A 20,830-nucleotide genomic window follows, 5' to 3' on the forward strand; every position below is an offset into this window, starting at 1 on the left:
AGAAGAATGTGTTGATAGTGATAGCGAGATTGTGTAATTGAGAAATAAGGGCAAATGTTAAATACATTTATTTAATTATGAAATCTAAGAATATTTAAACCCAATGAGTAATTTTTTTCATGCTGCAATTAAAGTACAAAGCATTTACTCTTCAAATGCTTTTATGGCTTTTGTGACTTTTCATAGTGTAAATTAACTTTACACCAGGTTATACTGTAAATTGCTCTTTCTGAATAAATTATACAGACTATTTGGTTTCCTCCAGCAGTGTTTATTTTTGACCTGCATGGAGCTGGTGTGGGCTTAAAGATGTACTCACGAGTTTCTATATTTCCCCCAAATTCAGAGGGTTCCTCTCAGCTCCTGAGCTTCAGAACATCAACAGTATGCCGGCCACATACAATAACCCTCTGTCAGGCACAGTGCAATGAAAAACAGATGAGAAAATATATAATTTCAACAATGCTGCTGCTACCATCTAGTGGGCATTTTATTTAATCTATTATTGTGAGATAGTGAATACCACATGTTCAAGAGTGCTTTGTCCATTTACGAAATTTAGTTTGGTTCATTGGTCATACACACAAATTTGAGACTGTCCTCAGTTCAGAGTGACTGTTCTGATATATGCCCAGGTATTAAAACACACAGCGATTTGGAAGAACACTTGTATTTTCTAACAAGGCAAGTAAATGTTATACTGGAAGGTGAAACAGTGTACAGCTTTATCTACAACGGAACAGGCACATGGAAGTCCACTTTATATGATTTTCAAAAAACATACAAACTAATATACACATTATATGACTGTGATGCAAATTTTAGTAAACCTCATCATAGTGGACACCCACAACTGAAATCTTTTACTGAAAAGTATGCCAAAATGGCCTTGAACAGATGTTGTTAGAGTTCACGTAGTAATTCAGTACAAATCAATCTCATATGAAATGCATTTTAGGCCCTGCCCATACTACTTCTTCTGCCCTGATGGGTGGCGTGGAAGATTAAACAATACTGCAAGTCAATAAAAGCAGGTGGCATAGAGATAAAGTGTGAAGACTGCACCCAGAAAAGGGGTAAACCAAAGGAAAATCATGTGGACATTTTTAGACGCCAACTTGCTCTTGCTCATGTTGTTGTGCTCCTACTTTTCCTCTGCCGTGTCCTCCCCTCTTTATTCCTCCTGCCAGTTACAGGGACAGTTTCATCTCAATGGGATGCACAGGGCTGGAGATGTGGTCCTAGGTGGACTGTTTGAAATTCACTTTTTCTCTACCCATCCTGACCTGTCTTTCATGTCAGAGCCACAACAGCCTACCTGCCATGGGTGAGTCCGTCGGGGAAGCAGTGAAAAGCAGAAACTGATGATCACTGTGAAAGAATTACATAATATATTTGTGCCATTTTGACCATATTGCTTTTTGCACAGTGTCTTTTATTTGGTTTTTCATTCAAGTAGGCTATTATTGTTGTGGTTGTTCATATTCAACTGTCTTCATTGTTCACAAAATCTGTAGTTATGCAACATCTACTTATTTGCACTTTGTCATGTGGTATTTTTCAGTAGTCAACAGTGATATTTTATTTGTTAGTTTTGATGTTCTAGGATTCAGACAGGCCCAGACCATGGCTTTTGCTATTGATGAGATCAAGAGAAACTCACACCTGCTACCTAATGTGACTCTGGGATATAGTCTGTATGATAACTGCCTCCAACTAGGAATTGGATTCCGTGCGGCATTGTCATTAACCAGTGGTATAGAGGAGCAAGTTACATTACATGAGACCTGTGTAGGACCCCCTCCAGTCCTCGGGATTGTGGGTGATTCTTCCTCTACACGTTCTATTGCAATCTCCAATGTCTTAGGTTTGTACAGAGTGCCCATGGTAAGTTTTTCTGCCTTAACATCTATTAACTCTTTTGGATCATTGTGATTTCATTTCAAATTTAATGAAATTGTAAATATGGAGTAGCCAGCCTTAAAGGCATTGCATGGTTTCAGGATGTACAGTCTGTGTTTTTTGCAGGTGAGTTATTTTGCCACATGTTCCTGCCTGAGTGACCGGCAAAAGTTTCCATCCTTCTTTAGGACGATCCCAAGTGATGCTTTCCAGGTGAAAATCTGTCAGCAAAATTAAAATACATAAATACAGCATGTGCCGTTAAAAATATAATCGGGAAGAACAACCCTATTCTTTAAATATATTCTTTTGTGTATCACCAGTAACATTATTTGTCTCATTGATGGAGTTATACGGTTTTCAGATAACAACACTGAAAGGCTAGAATTAAACATCGTACATTTCAGAAAATGTTTAACAAAATTTCCAGTTAAACATTATTCCAGCATGTGCACTAATCCCTCCTCTCTGTATTCTTAGGTGCGTGCTATGATTCAGATTCTAAAATACTTTGGCTGGACTTGGGCAGGTCTGCTCATCAGTGATGATGATTATGGACTCCACGCTGCTCGATCCTTTCAATCTGACCTGGGTCCATCTGGTGGAGGTTGTCTGGCTTACTTAGAGGTTTTGCCCTGGAGTGACAACCCAGCTGAAATAAAGAGGATTGTGGATGTGATGAGGGAGTCCACAGCTCATGTGGTCATTGTGTTTGCACATGAGAGTCACATGATTGATCTCATGGAAGAGGTCGGGCTAGAAATACTCTTTCATTATAACTTAACATACTGTATGTCATAATGTTTTCCTTGTCAAACTGAAAGTATTATGGAGCAAAAACTTATTAGAGTGTAACAAATAGATTTAATTGAATAAATGATTTGTAAAAGGTGTTACCAGCAGTGTTTGAAAGTGAGTTTGCCTTCTGGGATGAGTTGAAGTTATGGATTACTTTGATCATAATGCTGTGTAAAACCCAGGATTTTACCTTTACATGAGTGAGTTAACCACTGACCATATAAACAGTATAGATACTTCTTTAGTGGCATGGCAGTATGAATTTATATTTATATTTATAGCTGGTATAATGCATTGTACAGGTGGTGAGGCAGAATGTGACAGGCCTGCAGTGGATAGCCAGTGAAGCCTGGACATCAGCTGCTGTGCTCCAGACCCCCCACCTCATGCCGTACCTGGGTGGAACACTGGGCATTGCCATCCGTCGAGGAGAAATACCAGGACTCAGGGCATTTCTGTTACAAATACGTCCTGACCTACACCACAACAACAGCTATGGAAATAACATGGTGAGAGTTTAGCCTTGCTGGTATCTGATATTTACAAAAGTAACAAATTGTAATTGTAGTTTTGAATATGTTTCAGGTAAATCAGTTTTGGGAATATACATTTCGGTGTAGATTTGCATCACCTCCAGCAGGGTGGGTGGAGGCTGGAGGAGCATTATGCACTGGACATGAAAGTCTAGACAATATGGAGACTGAGTTTTTGGACATTTTAAATCTCAGGCCAGAGTACAATGTGTATAAGGCTGTGTATGCTCTGGCATATGCTCTTGATGACATGATGCAGTGTGAGCCAGGGAGAGGGCCTTTCAGCTTGAACAGCTGTGGTAATTTACAAAGACTGGAGCCATGGCAGGTGAGATATCAATTTACACTCCATCTGTTTATTACCGAATCCTGTGTTTTAGTACTTATGGTGGAGTAGCACTTACTGTATAAGATGAAGTAAAATGCATTTAGATCATCAATTGTAAAATGCTTGATAGATATCTGAAAGGATTTTCCTTACTGGGTGATAGCATTGGCTAGTATCATCAGGTCAGAGAGAACACTCTGTTCACTAGGTACATCGTATTGTAGTTCATGTGGCATTACTTTAAAGAAAATGCTTTGTTGGAATTTCTAATGACTTGATATGACCATAAGTGTATCCCTGTGTTCACCATGGTCATATATGTGTCTTTTTTTTCATTTATCCTATTTGGTTTTTCCTCTATCTCTTATTCTTATTTGCACAGCTTGTGTATTACTTGGAAAAGGTCAACTTCACCACACCATTTGGTGATCAAGTGTCATTTGATGAGAATGGTGATGTCTTACCAATCTATGATATCATGAACTGGCAGTGGCTCCCTGATGGACGAATTACAGTTCAGAATGTGGGTGAGGTTAAGAAATCAGCCTTAAAAGGTGAAGAACTCACACTTGATGAAGATAAAATCTTTTGGAACTTTGAATCCAAAGAGGTTACTTCTGATTTTTCAGATTACTGGTTTTTGGCTCATGGATAACCCATCTAGCAGTGTTTAGTAGTGTAGAATAACAGATATTTATTTTTCTCCCTACAGCCCCCCCGGTCAGTGTGCAGTGAGAGCTGTCCCCCTGGTACCCGCATGGCCAGAAAGAAGGGGGAACCTGAATGTTGTTTTGACTGCATCCCTTGTTCTGAGGGAAAGATCAGCAATAAGACTGGTGAGTGTTCAGCTTTAAACCAGCAGTTTGGATATAAAGTATACACATTTATCGTACTACTTTCCCTTTCTTAATAGACTCCATGGAGTGCGCAAGTTGTCCAGAGGATTTCTGGTCCAACCCCCAGCGTGACCACTGTGTCCCCAAGAAAACAGAGTTCCTCTCCTACCATGAGCCTCTGGGAATCTGCTTGACAACAGCCTCATTGCTGGGCACATTTATCTGTGCTGTTGTCCTAGGGATCTTTATCTATCATCGCAAAACACCCATAGTACGTGCCAACAATTCAGAACTTAGTTTCCAACTATTGTTGTCACTTAAACTATGTTTCCTGTGTTCACTGCTGTTTATTGGACGACCCAAACTGTGGACATGCCAGCTGAGACATGCAGCATTTGGGATCAGCTTTGTGCTTTGTGTTTCATGCATCCTGGTGAAAACCATGGTGGTTCTGACTGTGTTCAAGGCCTCCAAGCCAGGAGGTGAAGCCAGTCTGAAGTGGTTTGGTGCTGTGCAGCAGAGAGGGACAGTTCTGGTTCTTACTTCTGTTCAAGCAGCAATCTGTACTGCCTGGCTTGTCTCTGCTTCACCAGCACCTCATAAAAACACCCAATACCACAATGACAAGATAGTTTATGAGTGTGTAGTTGGGTCCACAATTGGTTTTGCAGTGTTACTGGGTTATATTGGTTTGCTGGCTATACTCAGTTTTCTCATTGCATTTCTGGCAAGGAATCTTCCAGACAGTTTCAATGAGGCCAAACTCATCACTTTCAGCATGCTGATCTTCTGTGCTGTGTGGGTGGCCTTTGTCCCTGCTTATATCAGCTCACCAGGCAAATATGCAGATGCAGTGGAGGTATTTGCCATCCTGGCCTCTAGTTTTGGCCTCTTGTTGGCGCTGTTTGGACCCAAATGTTACATTATCCTGCTAAGACCAGAGAGGAACACGAAGAAAGCTATCATGGGTCGACGCACTGAGTCATAAACATTTTACTTAATTTCACAAGATGGAATGAATCCATTTTCTCTCATATAATATAAAAATATAGGCAGAAAAATAGGTGAACATTAGTTAATTCAGATTTTGGTGATAGTAATAGAAATGTTATTTGAATAACAGTAATTATGCCAAATGAATGTTTTTGGGTGTGAAATCTCTGAGAATACATAAACACAAGTTTGAAGTTTAAATACAAAGTAGTTTACTTGTACTTCAAATTCTATGGCCTTTGTGACTTTTCATGGTCTAACTTAACCTTACACCTGATTATACTTAAAGTTATATTCTCTGAATAAATTATTCTTCACAATTGTAAACTACAACTCATAAGATATACTTGGTAATAAACAGTGAAATAATATTCCTTAATTTCCATGGACATGGCAAATTTATTCTTAAATAACTCAGTGATTCTAATGTAAGAACAAATTAAGTGACTAGGGGTGACAGAATACCAGGCTTATATCTTTCCACCAGCATTTGAATTGTATTTTGAATTTCCACTCATGAAGTGTAGAATTTGGTTGAAATTACTGTTCTATGAGAGGTTGCAGTGTTCTGGATGACATTCATTTTTTTTAACTGGATAAAATATTATGTCCTCATATGAACTGCTGAAATGTGTTTTATTGTGTCAACTGGGAAAGATTTTTTTTCATTGAAAACAGTACCAGATTTACACTTAGGGCTCTCAACTCATGCAGTCAACTCTTGGATGTATAAAACTTTAATGACTTATTTGTGATAAGTCATAACTAAGCATAAATTATTACCCTAGTGGTTGCTTGAGAGACTGCCACTTGGAAAGACAAAAACATTTTTGTCAACTTGACAGCACATGGGCAATAAATACAAACATACAACCAAATACATCAATCAAATACAGAAACTCCAGGAATCATTCCAGGCTGGCAGTCGTGATGCTCACATCAGGGTGGAGCCACATACCTCCCTTAAAGAGAACCAAAACAAAAGAGAGAACCACTGACACAGGACACTGGAATGAAACCGATTTGTCACATTCCCCATGACTTGCCCTTACATAAAAATCTTGTGCATAGGGCTCTGGCACGCCAAAATGAATCAAGTAGCGGCATTAAATAGAAGAGTGAAAAAACTTTCACACAAGACAAGATCCTGTTTTCACTCTGTGATTTCTAAATAGCTGACTGCTCTTTTGACAGTGACTATGAATAGATGGAAACTGAGAAGAAAGGAGCTAAGACAAAAACGTATATTGAATATTGGTGATAGTTGATGAGCTAAAATGGGTACATTGTTAACTTTTTTATGCTATCTGGCCATCAGGTGTTTCTTAGTGTTTTTCTCAGGCCTCAAAAGAATGATGAAACATTTTGGAGCAAAAATACAGAGCAGTAAACCATAACTAGAGGCCAGGATGGCAAAAATCTCCACAGCAACTGTGTATTTCCCAGGAGAGCTAACGTAAGCTGGGACAAAGGCCACCCAGACAGCACAGAAGATCAGCATGCTGAAGGTGATCAGTTTTGCCTCATTGAAGTTGTCAGGGAGTTTCCGAGCAAGAAACGCCAGTATGAGGCAGGTGCAGGCCAGAAGGCCAATATAACCCAGGACTAGAGAGAAACCCACCACAGAGGTCATGGCGCACTCCAGGGTGACCTTTAACCCTTGGAAACCCAGATCACGTTGGGGCACAGGGGGACTGAGGGACAGCCATATGGCACAGATGATAACCTGGGTAAGAATAAAATGTAAATCAACTTTTGTAAAATAGCCTACCAAAATGAATTTGAATATTAATATAAATATATATTTTAAAAAAAGAAAGTCACATTTGTTATACCTGTATACAAGTAAGAAAGCAGACACTTCCTCTCTGTTGGCCTGGACCAAACCACCTGATCAAGGCCTCAGCACCAGGCCGAGCTGAGCGAAACGCTGCCAGAACCACTATGGTTTTGACTTGGAGGCAGGAAACACAAAGTACAAAGCTGATCCCAAAAGCTGCCTGCTGGAACCGACAAGCCCAGACTGATGGACGACCGATGAACACCAGCGAGCACAGGAAGCAGAGCTTCAGCGACAGAAGAAGCAGAAAGCTCAGTTCTGAGTTGTTGGCTCGCACCTACAAAAGAAAAGTCATATTCTTTTTTACAAAAAAAGCTACCGCTGCAACCGCATACCAAGGAGATTTTGTTGAAAATGCGCAGTATATCTAGGTTCTCACCACAGGTGTTTGACGGTAGTAGAGAAAAACCACAAACACAGCTGTTGTCACGGTGGCACCAGACACAGCGACTGTAGTTAGGGTAATGCCCAAGGTTTCATTAAAGGAAAGGAAGTCCAGCTGGCGAGGGATGCAGGCAGTTCGTTTAGCATTGGACCAGAACTCCAATGGACAACGCTCACAGTGAGGGGAATCTGGAAGAGGAAAAAGAGCAGTTGAGCCTAAGGCAGACAGATTCATGAGTTATGGTGACTGTATTTGGAGGCATTAGGAGGTTTCTGAAGTTTTATGTTGTAATTTCCTCACCAGTTTTATTGCTAATCTCCCCTTCAGCACATGGGATACAGTCAAAGCAGCAGACAGGTTCCCCTTTCCTGCTGGCCATTCGGGTGCCTGGGGGGCAGCTCTCACTGCACACTGAAATGGGTAACTAAACAACAAGCCAACCCATACTCTCAAAGACAAAACAAATGTATTCTGACAGCAAAAATTCCATGAACAGAAATTTTGTTCCATATTATTTTCCTATTTAATACCTGACTGGATCCTGTGCTCCACTGAATAGCTGATTCATTAAGGTGGAGATCAAACCCATCCACACGACCAATCAAAACTAGTTTCAGTGGCCCCTCAGGAGTGCTCTGCCAGTTGACAAGGTCATACTTTGCTGGAATGTCGGCTCCTTGGAAATAAAACATTTCTCCCTGTGGTGTGGTGAAGTTCACGTTGTTCAAATACTGCAACAGCTGTGAAATTATGAAAATATTGAAATTTATCACTGTAACTGACAGAGCCTTTGTAAGACAATACTTATCCCAAATGTATTTTGGAGTATTCCCAGGGAAAGGCTGATAATTATTTCTACCTCAGTGGGTTTGATGTTATTTGGAGAGGAACAGGTGGAGCTGTTGTTTCCAGAAGGGCTGTTACTATCGGGGCATGAGAGAAGGTTGTGAAGGGCGTGGGCTGCAGCATAAACAGCGAGGTAGACATTATACGTCACCCTTAGCTGGGAGGTGTCAGTAAAGAGATTCTGTACTCTCTCCAGGGACTCTGTGCCATTGCAGGGTGATAATGAAGCTTTCAGAACAGACATGGCAGGAGATGAAGTAATATTATTTGATGGGTGACTAGGCCATTTTGTAGTGGTTACATATGAAAAGAGAGGAGTGGCCCAAGGAATGCACCCAAACTCGGCTTCCCAGATTTCCCTTAAAAACTCATCACCAGGATGATGAATTGGATGCAAATTTTTGAGATAATTTTCAAATCCAGGTATAGATGAACTTCTAATGGCCACACCAAGAACACCACTTGCCACTTTAGAAGTGGAAGGATTTTGGAGAAGATCCCCACTGGTGCTCCAAGCCTCACTGGCCAGAAACTGTCTGTCAGTCACCTAATGATAGTAACACAACATATTCAAAGGGTCATTTTAAAAAGTATTAGTTTTCCTCAAATAAGATCAGTTATTATTTACAAATTCAATATAAAGTTTTACTTCAGCTTCTTACATTTATCTTGGTTAGTTGCAGAAACAGTTCCCTCACATCTGTATACCAGGTAAAGATCAGAATCACTCGAGCAGTCGATGCCTGAATTGTGAGTGCTGCTCTTCTGGCATCACTCATGATGTTTTCCCTTTGGAGAGTTTCTACAAATGCCAGACACACCCCTGCCCCCTGAGTCTCCTCCTGAAATATCTGACATTTACAGTTGAAAGGAACAAAAAGATTAGATTATAGGAAAGTATTTAAACATTGAATTTATGTAGATTTCATGTATAGATACACCTTTATTGCCATTAGGCCATAATCATTGTTTGCCACCACTGCTCCGATCCAGGTCCAGTTGAAGTGTATAGCAAGGTGGGCAACTGCACGGGCTTGATAAATATCACTGGGGATGGTCCTGAAGAAGTTAGGATATCGGAGCCTGTCGCTCAGACAGGGGCAGCTCGCTAGGTAGCTAATCTGAAAGACACAAAAAGTTACATCTTCAGTTACTTTGAGTTAATTCATTAAAATGTACCAATTTTTCTTAAAAGAATCACATGTGCTCAAACTGATTCACATCCAGACTTTTTTGTCTTTGTCCCGAAAGTTGTCAGAGGAAAGAAGAAACTTTTTACTGCATGAAAGTAGGTCCTCTCCCACACAGCAAAACACACAGTGCTTTGGGGAAAAGATAGTGAAAGTAAGGAGAAAAAAGCTACAGTACAGTGTTTATGTTGTACTCAAAACAAAACTCACTAAAGGTACAGAGAGTTGCCCCAGGGTACTGGAGAGTATCTGCGCTGTTACGGATGAAGCACCACCGATGATCAGGGGAACAGCTTGATCACCTGATGCAGCATTTAAAAATATGGAATTTAATTAAGGATTTATAACATGAAAAATAATGTTTACACAAACAGCAAAATATATGGTTCTCTGTTAAACAAAGCTTTGCATTAGTTTCGCTGTCATTTCATATGGTTATGTTAAAGAACGAATATGATGGAAACACACAAGATACCTCCCCTGTCTTCGATTTCCTCTCCATACCCAGCAGAAAAATCTGGAACCTCTGTTGAATAACAGCTGGTGCTGCCTCCTCCAACCAGCGACAGCGCTGCCGGGAGAGCCCATGGCACTTGGCCACAACTATCAAAAATGTGGTAGCCCAGTTTCACACCTGGTAGCAGCATTGTACTATGATTGATTTCCTCCACTGCAAACACCATAGCATATACATACTGCAATGGAGCATGATCTAAACTGAGACCACAACAAAGAAAGAATGAGAGAAATATCAGCCAAAATGTTGGTTCGTTCTGTAAAGCCAGCAGCACTAATCCAGATTTAGAAGTTTTTGTCATATTAAAAAGAACAGAAAATGCAAAGATGGTCATTATTCTTATACAGTGACATTATAGCTCAGTTCAAAGTTTTACCCAGAACAAGGTTTGTAGTGTGGCAGCTGAGTGAAGTCATGCTCTGTAGCTGGAGGTTGATAATGCATTATAAAGAGCCCACCAATAACTACATCTCCATCCTGGAACAGACCCTGGCTACGTGGTGCACCCCACCGAGAACAAGCCACTGTCTGGACATCCTGCAGTCCCACCCTGAGCCCTAGCTGTCGGCCCAAAAGCCCCACAAGGAGCAGCGATGGGGCTGAGCGGGGCCACAGTGTGATGAGCCATATAGACATAGATGCAGCTGTTCTGGACACTTAAAATATTTACTGCACACTCAGCTTAGGTAGCTCTTTGGCAAGAAATCAATATCTATAAACAGTTCCTGCAATGACAAAAAAATACAGTAGAAAAACGTAATATTTTTTGCATTAATACATCCACCTGTAGAGCAAAACAACTTAAACAGTTCAAAATGTTTCATGCACTAGATATAAGCTGCACTGGCATCTGACAAACTGTGAGATAGCCCCCCTCCTCCTCTGAACAGCTGAACTGTTGATGTAGGTATTTATAATAGATGTGAAGCATTTTTGCAAGCAAGTAAACACGATGGCGCATGCACACAAGCCCAAATCACTCCTCTCAAGAGTGACAGTAAAACAACAACCACATAATTGCAAATGATTAGTGTTTGTAGGTAAGAGGTGGAAGTTGTGTGTCGGTCCAAGCCAATGTATTCTATTTCTTTATCAAATCGAGTTCTTCAATTCTTTTTTTTGTATGAATGATCAAACATATGTCATTTGATATTTGATTCAGATAGGCCTGTCTGGTCCTGCTGTGCTGTTTTCACTGGGGTCTTTTTTTTGGTGAGACAAACAACAATGAGATGAACATGTAGCACAAATGCACACACATAAACAAAACAGGCAAAAGCTTATGAAGTGAACGGACAAGATCATACAGGTAGCCCCTTTTTTGAAGAGAAACATGTAAGGCTGGCATACCTGTCGCACTTATGTCATGAAAACCTACAGCAACTTTAATTTAACCTTATGAATATGAAGGATTGTTATCATTAAATGGCATTCAGTTAAAGAAAGACATCTTTAACTGAAATACAATATATCCCTCCCATAAGAAAAACAAAAATCATACATTGTAAGCACAGGCCCTGAATTTTATTCTTTTATTTTTAGTTTATCTGCTGCTATCTTGCAGCTGTAGGGGCGCTAGTTCAGGAAATGCTCCTATGGGTCATGTCAGAGGGTAGGGACAAACAACTTACATGGTAATTATGGTAAGGGGACTAAAATGTCTTTTTTTTTTAATAATTAAATGTAATCTGATGTGACTTCCTCTCAGAACTTTGATTTTCTCAAAACTCAAAATCAGTGTTCATGCTACAAACTGTGACGCAAACAGAACAGTCGCATCAATTTGAAAAACAACAACACAAGCATGGAACTTTTATTTATGCTTATTAATGTTGTTGTTTTTCGTATGCTGTACAGGGTTTGTTACATTAGTAAAATAAGTAAACACTGAGGTCAAATAGGCCAGTGTTTTTAATTTTAATTAGTTTGAAAAATATTCATCTATCTACATACCACAAACTATTCAGTTGACTATGTGAATATATCAGACATTATATGGTGAAAAAAACATTGATGAATCTTCAAGTAATGTGCAGCAATACACAAATCTGTCATTCTGATATTTTAGGATACAGTAGGCCTATGTCACATACGTATGAGAAAAATTTGAAAAATTAAAGATTACTGTTAATTGATGACAAAGTACTATACAAATAAAATAAATGTGTGCATATTGAGATTTAAGGAAATAATCACAAATTAGATGATTTATGATGGCTGTTTGATTAATGTCACTCTAATTTTTATAAGTCACAGGATGCATTGTTAATTTTCTTTGCTACCTGGCCATCAGGTGTTTCTTAGTATTTTTCTCAGGCCTCAAAAGAATGATGAAACACTTTGGAGCAAAGATACAGAACAGTAAACCATAGCTAGATGCGAGAATTGCAAAAATCTCCACAGCAACTGCATATTTTCCTGGAGAACTAACATAAGCAGGAACAAAGGCCACCCAGACAGCACAGAAGATCAGCATGCTGAAGGTGATCAGTTTGGCCTCATTGAAGTTGTCTGGGAGTTTCCGAGCAAGAAAGGCCAAGAGGAGGCTGGTGCAGGCCAGAAGGCCAATGTAGCCCAGAACAAGAGAGAAGCCCACCACAGAAGCCATGGCACACTTCAGGGTGACCTTTAATCCTGGGATATCGAAGTCAGGTTGAGGCACTGGGGGGCTGAGCGATAGCCAAATAATACAGATGATAACCTTGATGAAAAACAAATATTGCACAAAATCAGGTATGTGTACGTGTAATGGTGCAATGTGTAATAACTTTGTTATTAAAAAATGGCATTTGCAACTCTGACCTGTATACAGGTGAAAAGGCAGACACTTCCTCTCTGTTGGCCTGGACCAAACCACTTCATCAAGGCCTCAGCACCAGGCCGAGCTGAGCGAAAAGCTGCCAGAACCACTATGGTTTTGACTTTGAGGCAGGAAACACAAAGTACAAAGCTGATCCCAAAAGCTGCCTGCTGGAACCGACAAGCCCAGACTGATGGACGACCGATGAACACCAGCGAGCACAGGAAGCAGAGCTTCAGCGACAGAAGAAGCAGAAAGCTCAGTTCTGAGTTGTTGGCTCGCACCTTAAAATGAGAAATGGACAAAGATGGATTGATTAAAATAGTTTTTAACAAATATTTTTTTAATTATACAGTAAAGCAGAATCTTGTTTTTCCAGAGTAAATATACTAATCAAAATAACTACAAACCAGAAAGGATTTGTTGAAAATGTACAGTGTTGTCTCAATTGTATTATTCTGGGTTCTTACCATTGGTGTTTGACGGTAGTAGAGAAAAACCACAAACACAGCTGTTGTCACGGTGGCACCAGACACAGCGACTGTAGTTAGGGTAATGCCCAAGGTTTCATTAAAGGAAAGGAAGTCCAGCTGTCGAGGGATGCAGGCAGTTTGTTCATCATTGGACCAGAACTCAGATGGACAACGCTCACAGTGAGGGGAATCTGGGAGGGCAAGGAATACAAAAGAGGGAAAAAGAGCTGAAAACATTATACAAAGTCACAGTTGCTGCATATTGGAAGATTGGAATTGGTGCTGACTGGGAAAATGCTTATGGGAAAATCATATGTCATAATTTCATCACCAGTTTTATTGCTAATCTCCCCTTCAGCACATGGGATACAGTCAAAGCAGCAGACAGGTTCCCCTTTTCTGGTTGCCATGCGAGTACCTGGGCGGCAGCTCTCACTGCACACTGAAAGAGGAACCTACACAACAAATGAAAACAGATTTTCATTACATAATATCTTGTGAATCACGGTAAATATTTAATTCAGTGGACATTTTGGTATTGGCCTGAATCAAGATTCTACTAGTTTGACCACCTGACTGGATCCTGTGCTCCACTGAATAGCTGATTCGTTAAGGTGGAGATCAAACCCATCCACGCGACCAACGAGAACGAGTTTGAGTTGCCCTTTAGGAGTGTTCTGCCAGTTGACAAGGTCGTATTTTGCTGGAATGTCAGCCCCTTGGAAGTAAAACATTTCACCCTGTGGTGTGGTGAAGTTCAAGTTGTTCAAGTACTGCAGTACCTGAAAGCATCAATAGGTTGAAATAGTAAATATTTTTACTACACGTAAAAACTTCACCAGTATTGTTAATATAAAAATAAATTAATAGTAGTAGTGCATTTTTTTTTATTTGATGAATGCAACAGTTTTAAGATATCAACCCTTCGAAATTGGCAAACACAGGATGTGAAAGTCTATAGTACATGTTGTGCAAGTGTTGAAATTGAGATAATTGTGTTTACCTCTATGGGTTTGATATGTTTTGGATAGGAGCAGCTGTTGTTTCCAGGAGGGTTGTTACTATCGGGGCATGAGAGAAGGTTGTGAAGGGCGTGGGCTGCAGCATAAACAGCGAGGTAGACATTATACGTCACCCTTAGCTGGGAGGTGTCAGTAAAGAGATTCTGCACTCTCTCCAGGGACTCTGTACCATTGCAGAGCGGCAGAGAAGTCTTTTGAAGCAACCTGCTTCCATGAGATGGTGAAGTGGTGTATGAAGAAAAAGGTGTGGCCCCAGGACTACAAGCAAACATTTTTTCCCAAAATTCTCTTAAGAACCTCTCATCAGGACGACGAAATGGGTTCAGGTTTCTGAGATAATTTTCAAATCCAGGTATAGGTGAACTTCTAATGGCCACACCAAGAACACCACTTGCCACTTTAGAAGTGGAAGGATTTTGGAGAAGATCCCCACTGGTGCTCCAAGCCTCACTGGCCAGAAACTGTCTGTCAGTCACCTAATGATAGTAACACAACATATTCAAAGGGTCATTTTAAAAAGTATTAGTTTTCCTCAAATAAGATCAGTTATTATTTACAAATTCAATATAAAGTTTTACTTCAGCTTCTTACATTTATCTTGGTTAGTTGCAGAAACAGTTCCCTCACATCTGTATACCAGGTAAAGATCAGAATCACTCGAGCAGTCGATGCCTGAATTGTGAGTGCTGCTCTTCTGGCATCACTCATGATGTTTTCCCTTTGGAGAGTTTCTACAAATGCCAGACACACCCCTGCCCCCTGAGTCTCCTCCTGAAATATCTGACATTTACAGTTGAAAGATTAGAAAAGTAAGAAATATTTAAACATTGTATTTATGTAGATTTCTTAACATTTCTCAAACATAAACAACATACATAAAAATAAATTGATACACCTTTATTGCCATTAGGCCATAATCATTGTTTGCCACCACTGCTCCGATCCAGGTCCAGTTGAAGTGTATAGCAAGGTGGGCAACTGCACGGGCTTGATAAATATCACTGGGCATGGTTCTGAAGAAATTGGGAAATTGGCGCCTGTCACTTAGACAAGGGCAGCTAGCTGTGTAGCTCATCTAAAAGACAAAAAAACACAAACTATGAAGTGTCATGCACATAAAAATTGCTGTAAGAAATTTACACAGGGGCTCATGTTTTCTACTCTAAAAAGTTGTTTTCAGCTGTTTACATCAAACATGCTGCAGTTGACACAAAATATGTAACGTGTCTTCTGTGTACTCACAGCAGAAAGGAACCTATACTTCCAGTAATAGAAAGTGAAAAAAAAAAAAACTGCAAACGTTATGTGTTAATGTTAAATGTTAAACTATACATTATTTCACAAAGTTAAAACCCAAAAAAACATTGAAAATCATCGATTCAATGTTGATCAATGTTTTTATATGTTATTTTCATTTAAAAATTTCCAGCATATATTCAGTATAAACACAAATAAATTTGGGGAATTTAATGAAACTCACTAAAGGCACAGAGAGTGGCCCCAGGATTCTGGAGAGTATCTTGGCTGTTACAGATGAGTCACCGCCAATGATCAAAGGAACAGGCAGATCACCTGATGACATAATAAAATATAGTGGAATAAAGTCATTTCTTACATAAAAATCTTGCTTGGTTATGTTTCAAATACAACATTGCAGTGTGGACATCATTGTATATTTCTTATTAATAGAGAAGCTAGATTTAGTACCTCTTCTTTGTCCGATTCCAGCTCCATACCCAGCAGAATATTTTAGCTGGGCTGCTGAATTACAGCTGGTGCTGTCTCCTCCAACCAGTGACAGTGTTGCCTGCAAAGCCCAAAGGGGTATGGCACAGCTATCATGAATGTGGTAGCCCAACTTCACACCTGGTAGCAGCGTTGCACTATGATTGATTTCTTCCAGTGCAAACACCATTGCATATATGTACTGCAATGGAAGATTTTCCAAACTGACACCACAGGTAAAAAGGAATGAGAGGAAATATCAGTCAAAATGTTGATGTCATTATAAAGCTGCTAATGAGTAATAATCTGTACATTCAATGGGTAATTGATAAGTGTCAGCAATACACAATTGGAACAACATTTGAGATGTATATGTGAACATGAAAGAGCCACCAATACGTAACTTCATATGAAATTGATAAGATACAGATATTAATGCTTCTTGTGTTTGTCAAACATATGAATATGTATTACACAGTATTCAAAGTAAATAATGCAGTTGTTTTACCCAGTGCAAGATTTGTAGTCCGGCAGCTGAGTGAAGTCGTGGTCTATAGCTGGAGGCTTGTAATAAAGACTGAAGAGCCCACCAATAACTACATCTCCATCCTGGAACAGACCCTGGTCGATCGATGTACCCAACCGAGAACAAGTCACTGTCTGAACCACCTGCAACCCCACCCTGAGACCTAACTGTCGGCCCATAAACCCCAAAAGGAGCAGGGATGGGGTTGAGCAGGGCCACAGTGTAAATAACCAGGAGAACAAAGACATGGATGCAGCAGTTTTGGACTCTTAAACATGTAAAATATACTCAGTTAGATAACCTTTCATTGGCACAACATACACAAATAAAAGGTGCAATAAATTCAATATTAAAATAACCCCTAACAGTTGTTCCAATGAAATGAAATTTGATTAAATCTCTCTTAATGTCATATGAGAAAAGTAAATTTTTCTACCTGTAAAATAATTCTAATAACAAAATGTGTATTACTACAGATACAACTTGCCCTGACAACTGACAAGATATACCCCCTCCACCGCTGCACAATATAGATGATCTGGATATTTATAAGCTGTTTAGCCCATAGTGAAATAATAGTAAACAGGATGACGCTGCACAAAATCAGTTCTCTGAAAGGTGAGGGGCAAAACAATAATAAAATCACTGAGTGGCCACACCTCTCATACCAGGGCCCATCTTGGCACCTTAACCACACGTTTTTTTTTTAGCAAGGGTTCATTATGAATACCCTACCGTTTAGTGTTTTTCAAAGAAAATTAACATGTTGCTGCCATATTACTTATATTATGAAGGAAAGGAGAGAATGTATTACAGTGAATTACGAGATTATGGAACACTAAAGTAAACCCCCCCACCCCATGATTGGTGTTGACTTCCAAGAGAGTAATTATTGATTGCCTGCACCTGTGAGGATTTTGGCTTTTGGAAAACAAAGAACTGTTGAATGGAGGAATTGGTATTCTCTGTTGGAAGCAGTGAAGGAATGAAGTGAAGGAGAGCATATGCCAGGAAAAAAAGGGCCTCAGCTGAATAAATTTATTTATAATTACCCTTCCCTTCTGTGTGAGTACCACAGTCTGGGGTGTGACTGGGCAAATTGGTTACAGTTCAAATTTATGGGCTGTGAAAACCACAGGGTGGACTTCAATGACAAAACGTGTGGTGACGTTTAGAACGCGTGGAAACTGAAATGTTTAGTGACAGATTTGACCAGCAGGACCAGCTGCTTCTGGGGTCATTTGACTTAAATGCGGAAAAAGTTTCCATTTCACTTTCGTGAAGTATTGCTTTGTTGAATAGCCTGAAAAACCACCTCATGCGAGGGTATACAATATTTTTCGAACATTTGCATGCTTTTTCGAAATTCATGTGTTTCTGTTACATATAAAAGTGCATACAGAATAAGATAGTCTTTAAGGAGCAAACAATTGTTTTCTCTTAAAATGCTGATCATAGGGTAAAAAGGCAGGCTTGTTTAGCCTGGGACAACCCTTGTTCAAAAGGACAAAGGTTCATCTCATCTCAGATGACTAATTTACATCAAACATAATTCATGGGGGTTATGTGAGGAGATACTGATGAGCCGCAGGTGTGCAATTCTTCATCTCCACCATTGTTCATTTCACAAGCAATTACATCCCATTATACACTGATAGCAAGGTGGCACAGAGGGGGAGAAGGAGGCTGTGTGCATGTTTGTTGTTTTCATGATGAGGCCTCAGTTTGCAGGCCACAAAATAGCATGTATGTATTTCAATCTTTGGAACAAACAGAATTTTGTGGTTACTCAAAAAACTAGTTTATCATTTCTGGTAAAGTCCCACTGTGACTGATCCAGTATTTGTCATATAGACAACATTCATAAGTGAAAAAAGATTATACATATAGACTCAAATCATTAGCAATAAAATTGGATATGAAATGTGATTTGGAAAAATCATTAACATACTACTTCTATCCAACCATCACATGATGAATATGAAAGAGCAAGAAAGTAATTAAGCCCAAATTGGCATTACATTTCAGCCCTTGCTGACAAATTATCGTCAATGAACAAACTGCAATCCATCATTTGTTGACATCAGTGAATATGGAAGTGGAATCTTTTTCTTTGTGGTAAGGTCACATGACTGCATTGAGTGTGGTTTTATATGAAGCGTGAGGATTTAATGGCAAAAAATTAAAATGAAAATGACATGTAGCTTTTATTTTTAATAGTAGAGTAAGGCATAGAAACAGTGAGGCATGAAAACATCAAAAAATGTCATAGTATAGTAAGGCTTAAAATTGTCAAAAAATATCATAGTATACTAGGGCATAAAACGTCATAATATGGTAAGGCATTAAAAAAGTTATAGTATAGTAAGGCATAAAAACGTCACAATACAATGAGGAATAAAATTGCCATAGCAGAATAAGGCATTATGTAGTAATGCAAAGCAAGACTTCCTACTCCACATAGAAAAGTCCCAATTAGGAATCGAACCCATTATCTTCACAGTGGATGAAAACAGTTCTAACCACTGTACTGCTTCTTGATAAAACCTTGACAAAAAGTTACATTATAGTAAAGGATGAAAATATCGAAGTATAGTATGTCAAAAAAATGTAATAGTATAGTAAGAAAATAACATCTAAATACGTCGTGGTACAGTAAGGCATAAAAACGTCAAAAAACGTCATAGTATAGTAGGGCACATAAATTGGAAAAAACATCATATTATTGAATTACAAAAAGTGTCAAAACACACCATGGTATAGTAAGTCATAAAAATGTCAAAATAGAATAATTATTTATAATATAATTATATAGTAATGCAAAGAAAGACTTACTACGCCACATAGAAAAGTCCCAACTAGGAATCGAAACTATGACTTTACACTGGTAGGCAACAGTTCTAACCAGTGTGCTGCTGTGCCTACTTAACAAAAAGTCACATTATAGTCAAGCATAGAAACATCATAGTATATTATGGCATATACCTGTCATAGAATAGTAAGTATATAACGTCAAAAACATCATACTATAGTACGACATAAAAATTTAAAAAAACATCACATTATAAAAAGGCATACAAATGTCAACAAATGTGATGGTATAGTAAAACAAAAGTACTTGTGTCATAGTCACAATCATCACACTGATAGGCAAAAGTTCCAACCCCTGTACTGCTGTGCCTCCATGTTAAAAAGGCAAATTGTAGTAATGCATGAAATGTCATACTATAGTGAGACATAAATATGTCGTAGTTTAGTAAGAAGAAAAAACATCTAAAAAGGTAGTATATTATAGTATACTATGGCATAACATGAAATAGAAAAGTGAGGCAAAAAGCTTTAAAAAGGTCATAGTATAGTAAAGCATCATAATAAAAAGGCATAAAAACAGACAAAAACATCATAGTACATTAAGGCATAATATTGTCAAAAAACGTAACATTATAGTAAGGCATGAAAAAAGGTCATAGTATGGTAAGGCATAAAAATGTCTAAAAGCTTCATAGTATAGTTAGGAATAAAAATGGGAAAAAAACTTTTTAGTATAATAGGACAAAAATACTTCAAAAAACATCATAAGGCATAAAAATTCATACTATACTTATGGCATAAAAATGTCAAAGAAAGTCATAGTATAGTAAGGCAAAACATTGTCAAAAAACGTTGCAGTATAGTAGGGCATAAAAGCGTCATATTATTTAAAGTAAAAAAATATCAAAACATGTCATACTATAGTAAGGCATGAATATGTCATGTTATTAAAGTAAATAAAATATGAAAAGACATCATAGTATACTAAGGCATAAAAACATAGTATATCAAGGCATAAAACATCATAGTATAGTAAGGCAAAAAATTGTTAAAAAACGTCATAGTATAGTAATGCAAAGAATTGTCAACAAACGTCATAGAATAGAAATTCATAAAAATGTCAAAAAATGTCTTAGTATATTAAGGCATTAAAGCGTTGTATTATTTAAAGTCGAAAAATATCAAAAATAGTCATAGAATAGTAAGTCTTTAAATTGCCTAAAAATGTCAAAGTATACTATGGCATAAAACCTCATAGTATAGTTAGGTAAATAAATGTGAAAAAATTTCATTTCATTTTAAGTA

The 20,830-nt window shown here is 38.6% G+C and overlaps 3 protein-coding genes across 3 annotated transcripts; 1 reads left to right on the top strand and 2 right to left on the bottom strand.

Annotated features, from left to right (window-relative positions):
• The first annotated feature begins 1,124 nt into the window (after positions 1–1,124).
• On the top strand, positions 1,125–5,385 carry LOC111239762 (extracellular calcium-sensing receptor-like). The gene is made up of 9 exons (XM_022769669.1): positions 1,125–1,327; positions 1,593–1,887; positions 2,029–2,115; positions 2,383–2,652; positions 3,003–3,209; positions 3,286–3,561; positions 3,944–4,171; positions 4,274–4,397; positions 4,475–5,385. The coding sequence occupies exons 1-9, from the start codon at positions 1,131–1,133 to the stop codon at positions 5,383–5,385; spliced, it is 2,595 nt and encodes an 864-aa protein (XP_022625390.1). The 5' UTR covers positions 1,125–1,130.
• Positions 5,386–6,693: 1,308 nt separating this feature from the next.
• On the bottom strand, positions 6,694–10,796 carry LOC111239779 (extracellular calcium-sensing receptor-like). The gene is made up of 11 exons (XM_022769685.1): positions 10,675–10,796; positions 10,190–10,368; positions 9,862–9,953; positions 9,403–9,582; positions 9,124–9,312; positions 8,475–9,008; positions 8,146–8,355; positions 7,916–8,039; positions 7,610–7,803; positions 7,226–7,507; positions 6,694–7,116 (listed from the first exon to the last, which is right to left on the bottom strand). Exons 1-11 carry the CDS (start codon positions 10,794–10,796, stop codon positions 6,694–6,696), a joined length of 2,529 nt encoding a protein of 842 aa, XP_022625406.1.
• Positions 10,797–12,446: 1,650 nt separating this feature from the next.
• On the bottom strand, positions 12,447–16,962 carry LOC111239780 (extracellular calcium-sensing receptor-like). The gene is made up of 11 exons (XM_022769686.1): positions 16,697–16,962; positions 16,171–16,412; positions 15,953–16,035; positions 15,359–15,538; positions 15,055–15,243; positions 14,445–14,939; positions 14,014–14,223; positions 13,773–13,896; positions 13,439–13,632; positions 12,965–13,252; positions 12,447–12,869 (listed from the first exon to the last, which is right to left on the bottom strand). Exons 1-11 carry the CDS (start codon positions 16,960–16,962, stop codon positions 12,447–12,449), a joined length of 2,694 nt encoding a protein of 897 aa, XP_022625407.1.
• Positions 16,963–20,830: the final 3,868 nt, after the last annotated feature.

The sequence above is a fragment of the Seriola dumerili genome, unplaced genomic scaffold, assembly GCF_002260705.1.
Source record: "Seriola dumerili isolate Sdu_G_001 unplaced genomic scaffold, Sdu_1.0 BDQW01004273.1, whole genome shotgun sequence".
NCBI lineage: Eukaryota > Metazoa > Chordata > Actinopteri > Carangiformes > Carangidae > Seriola > Seriola dumerili.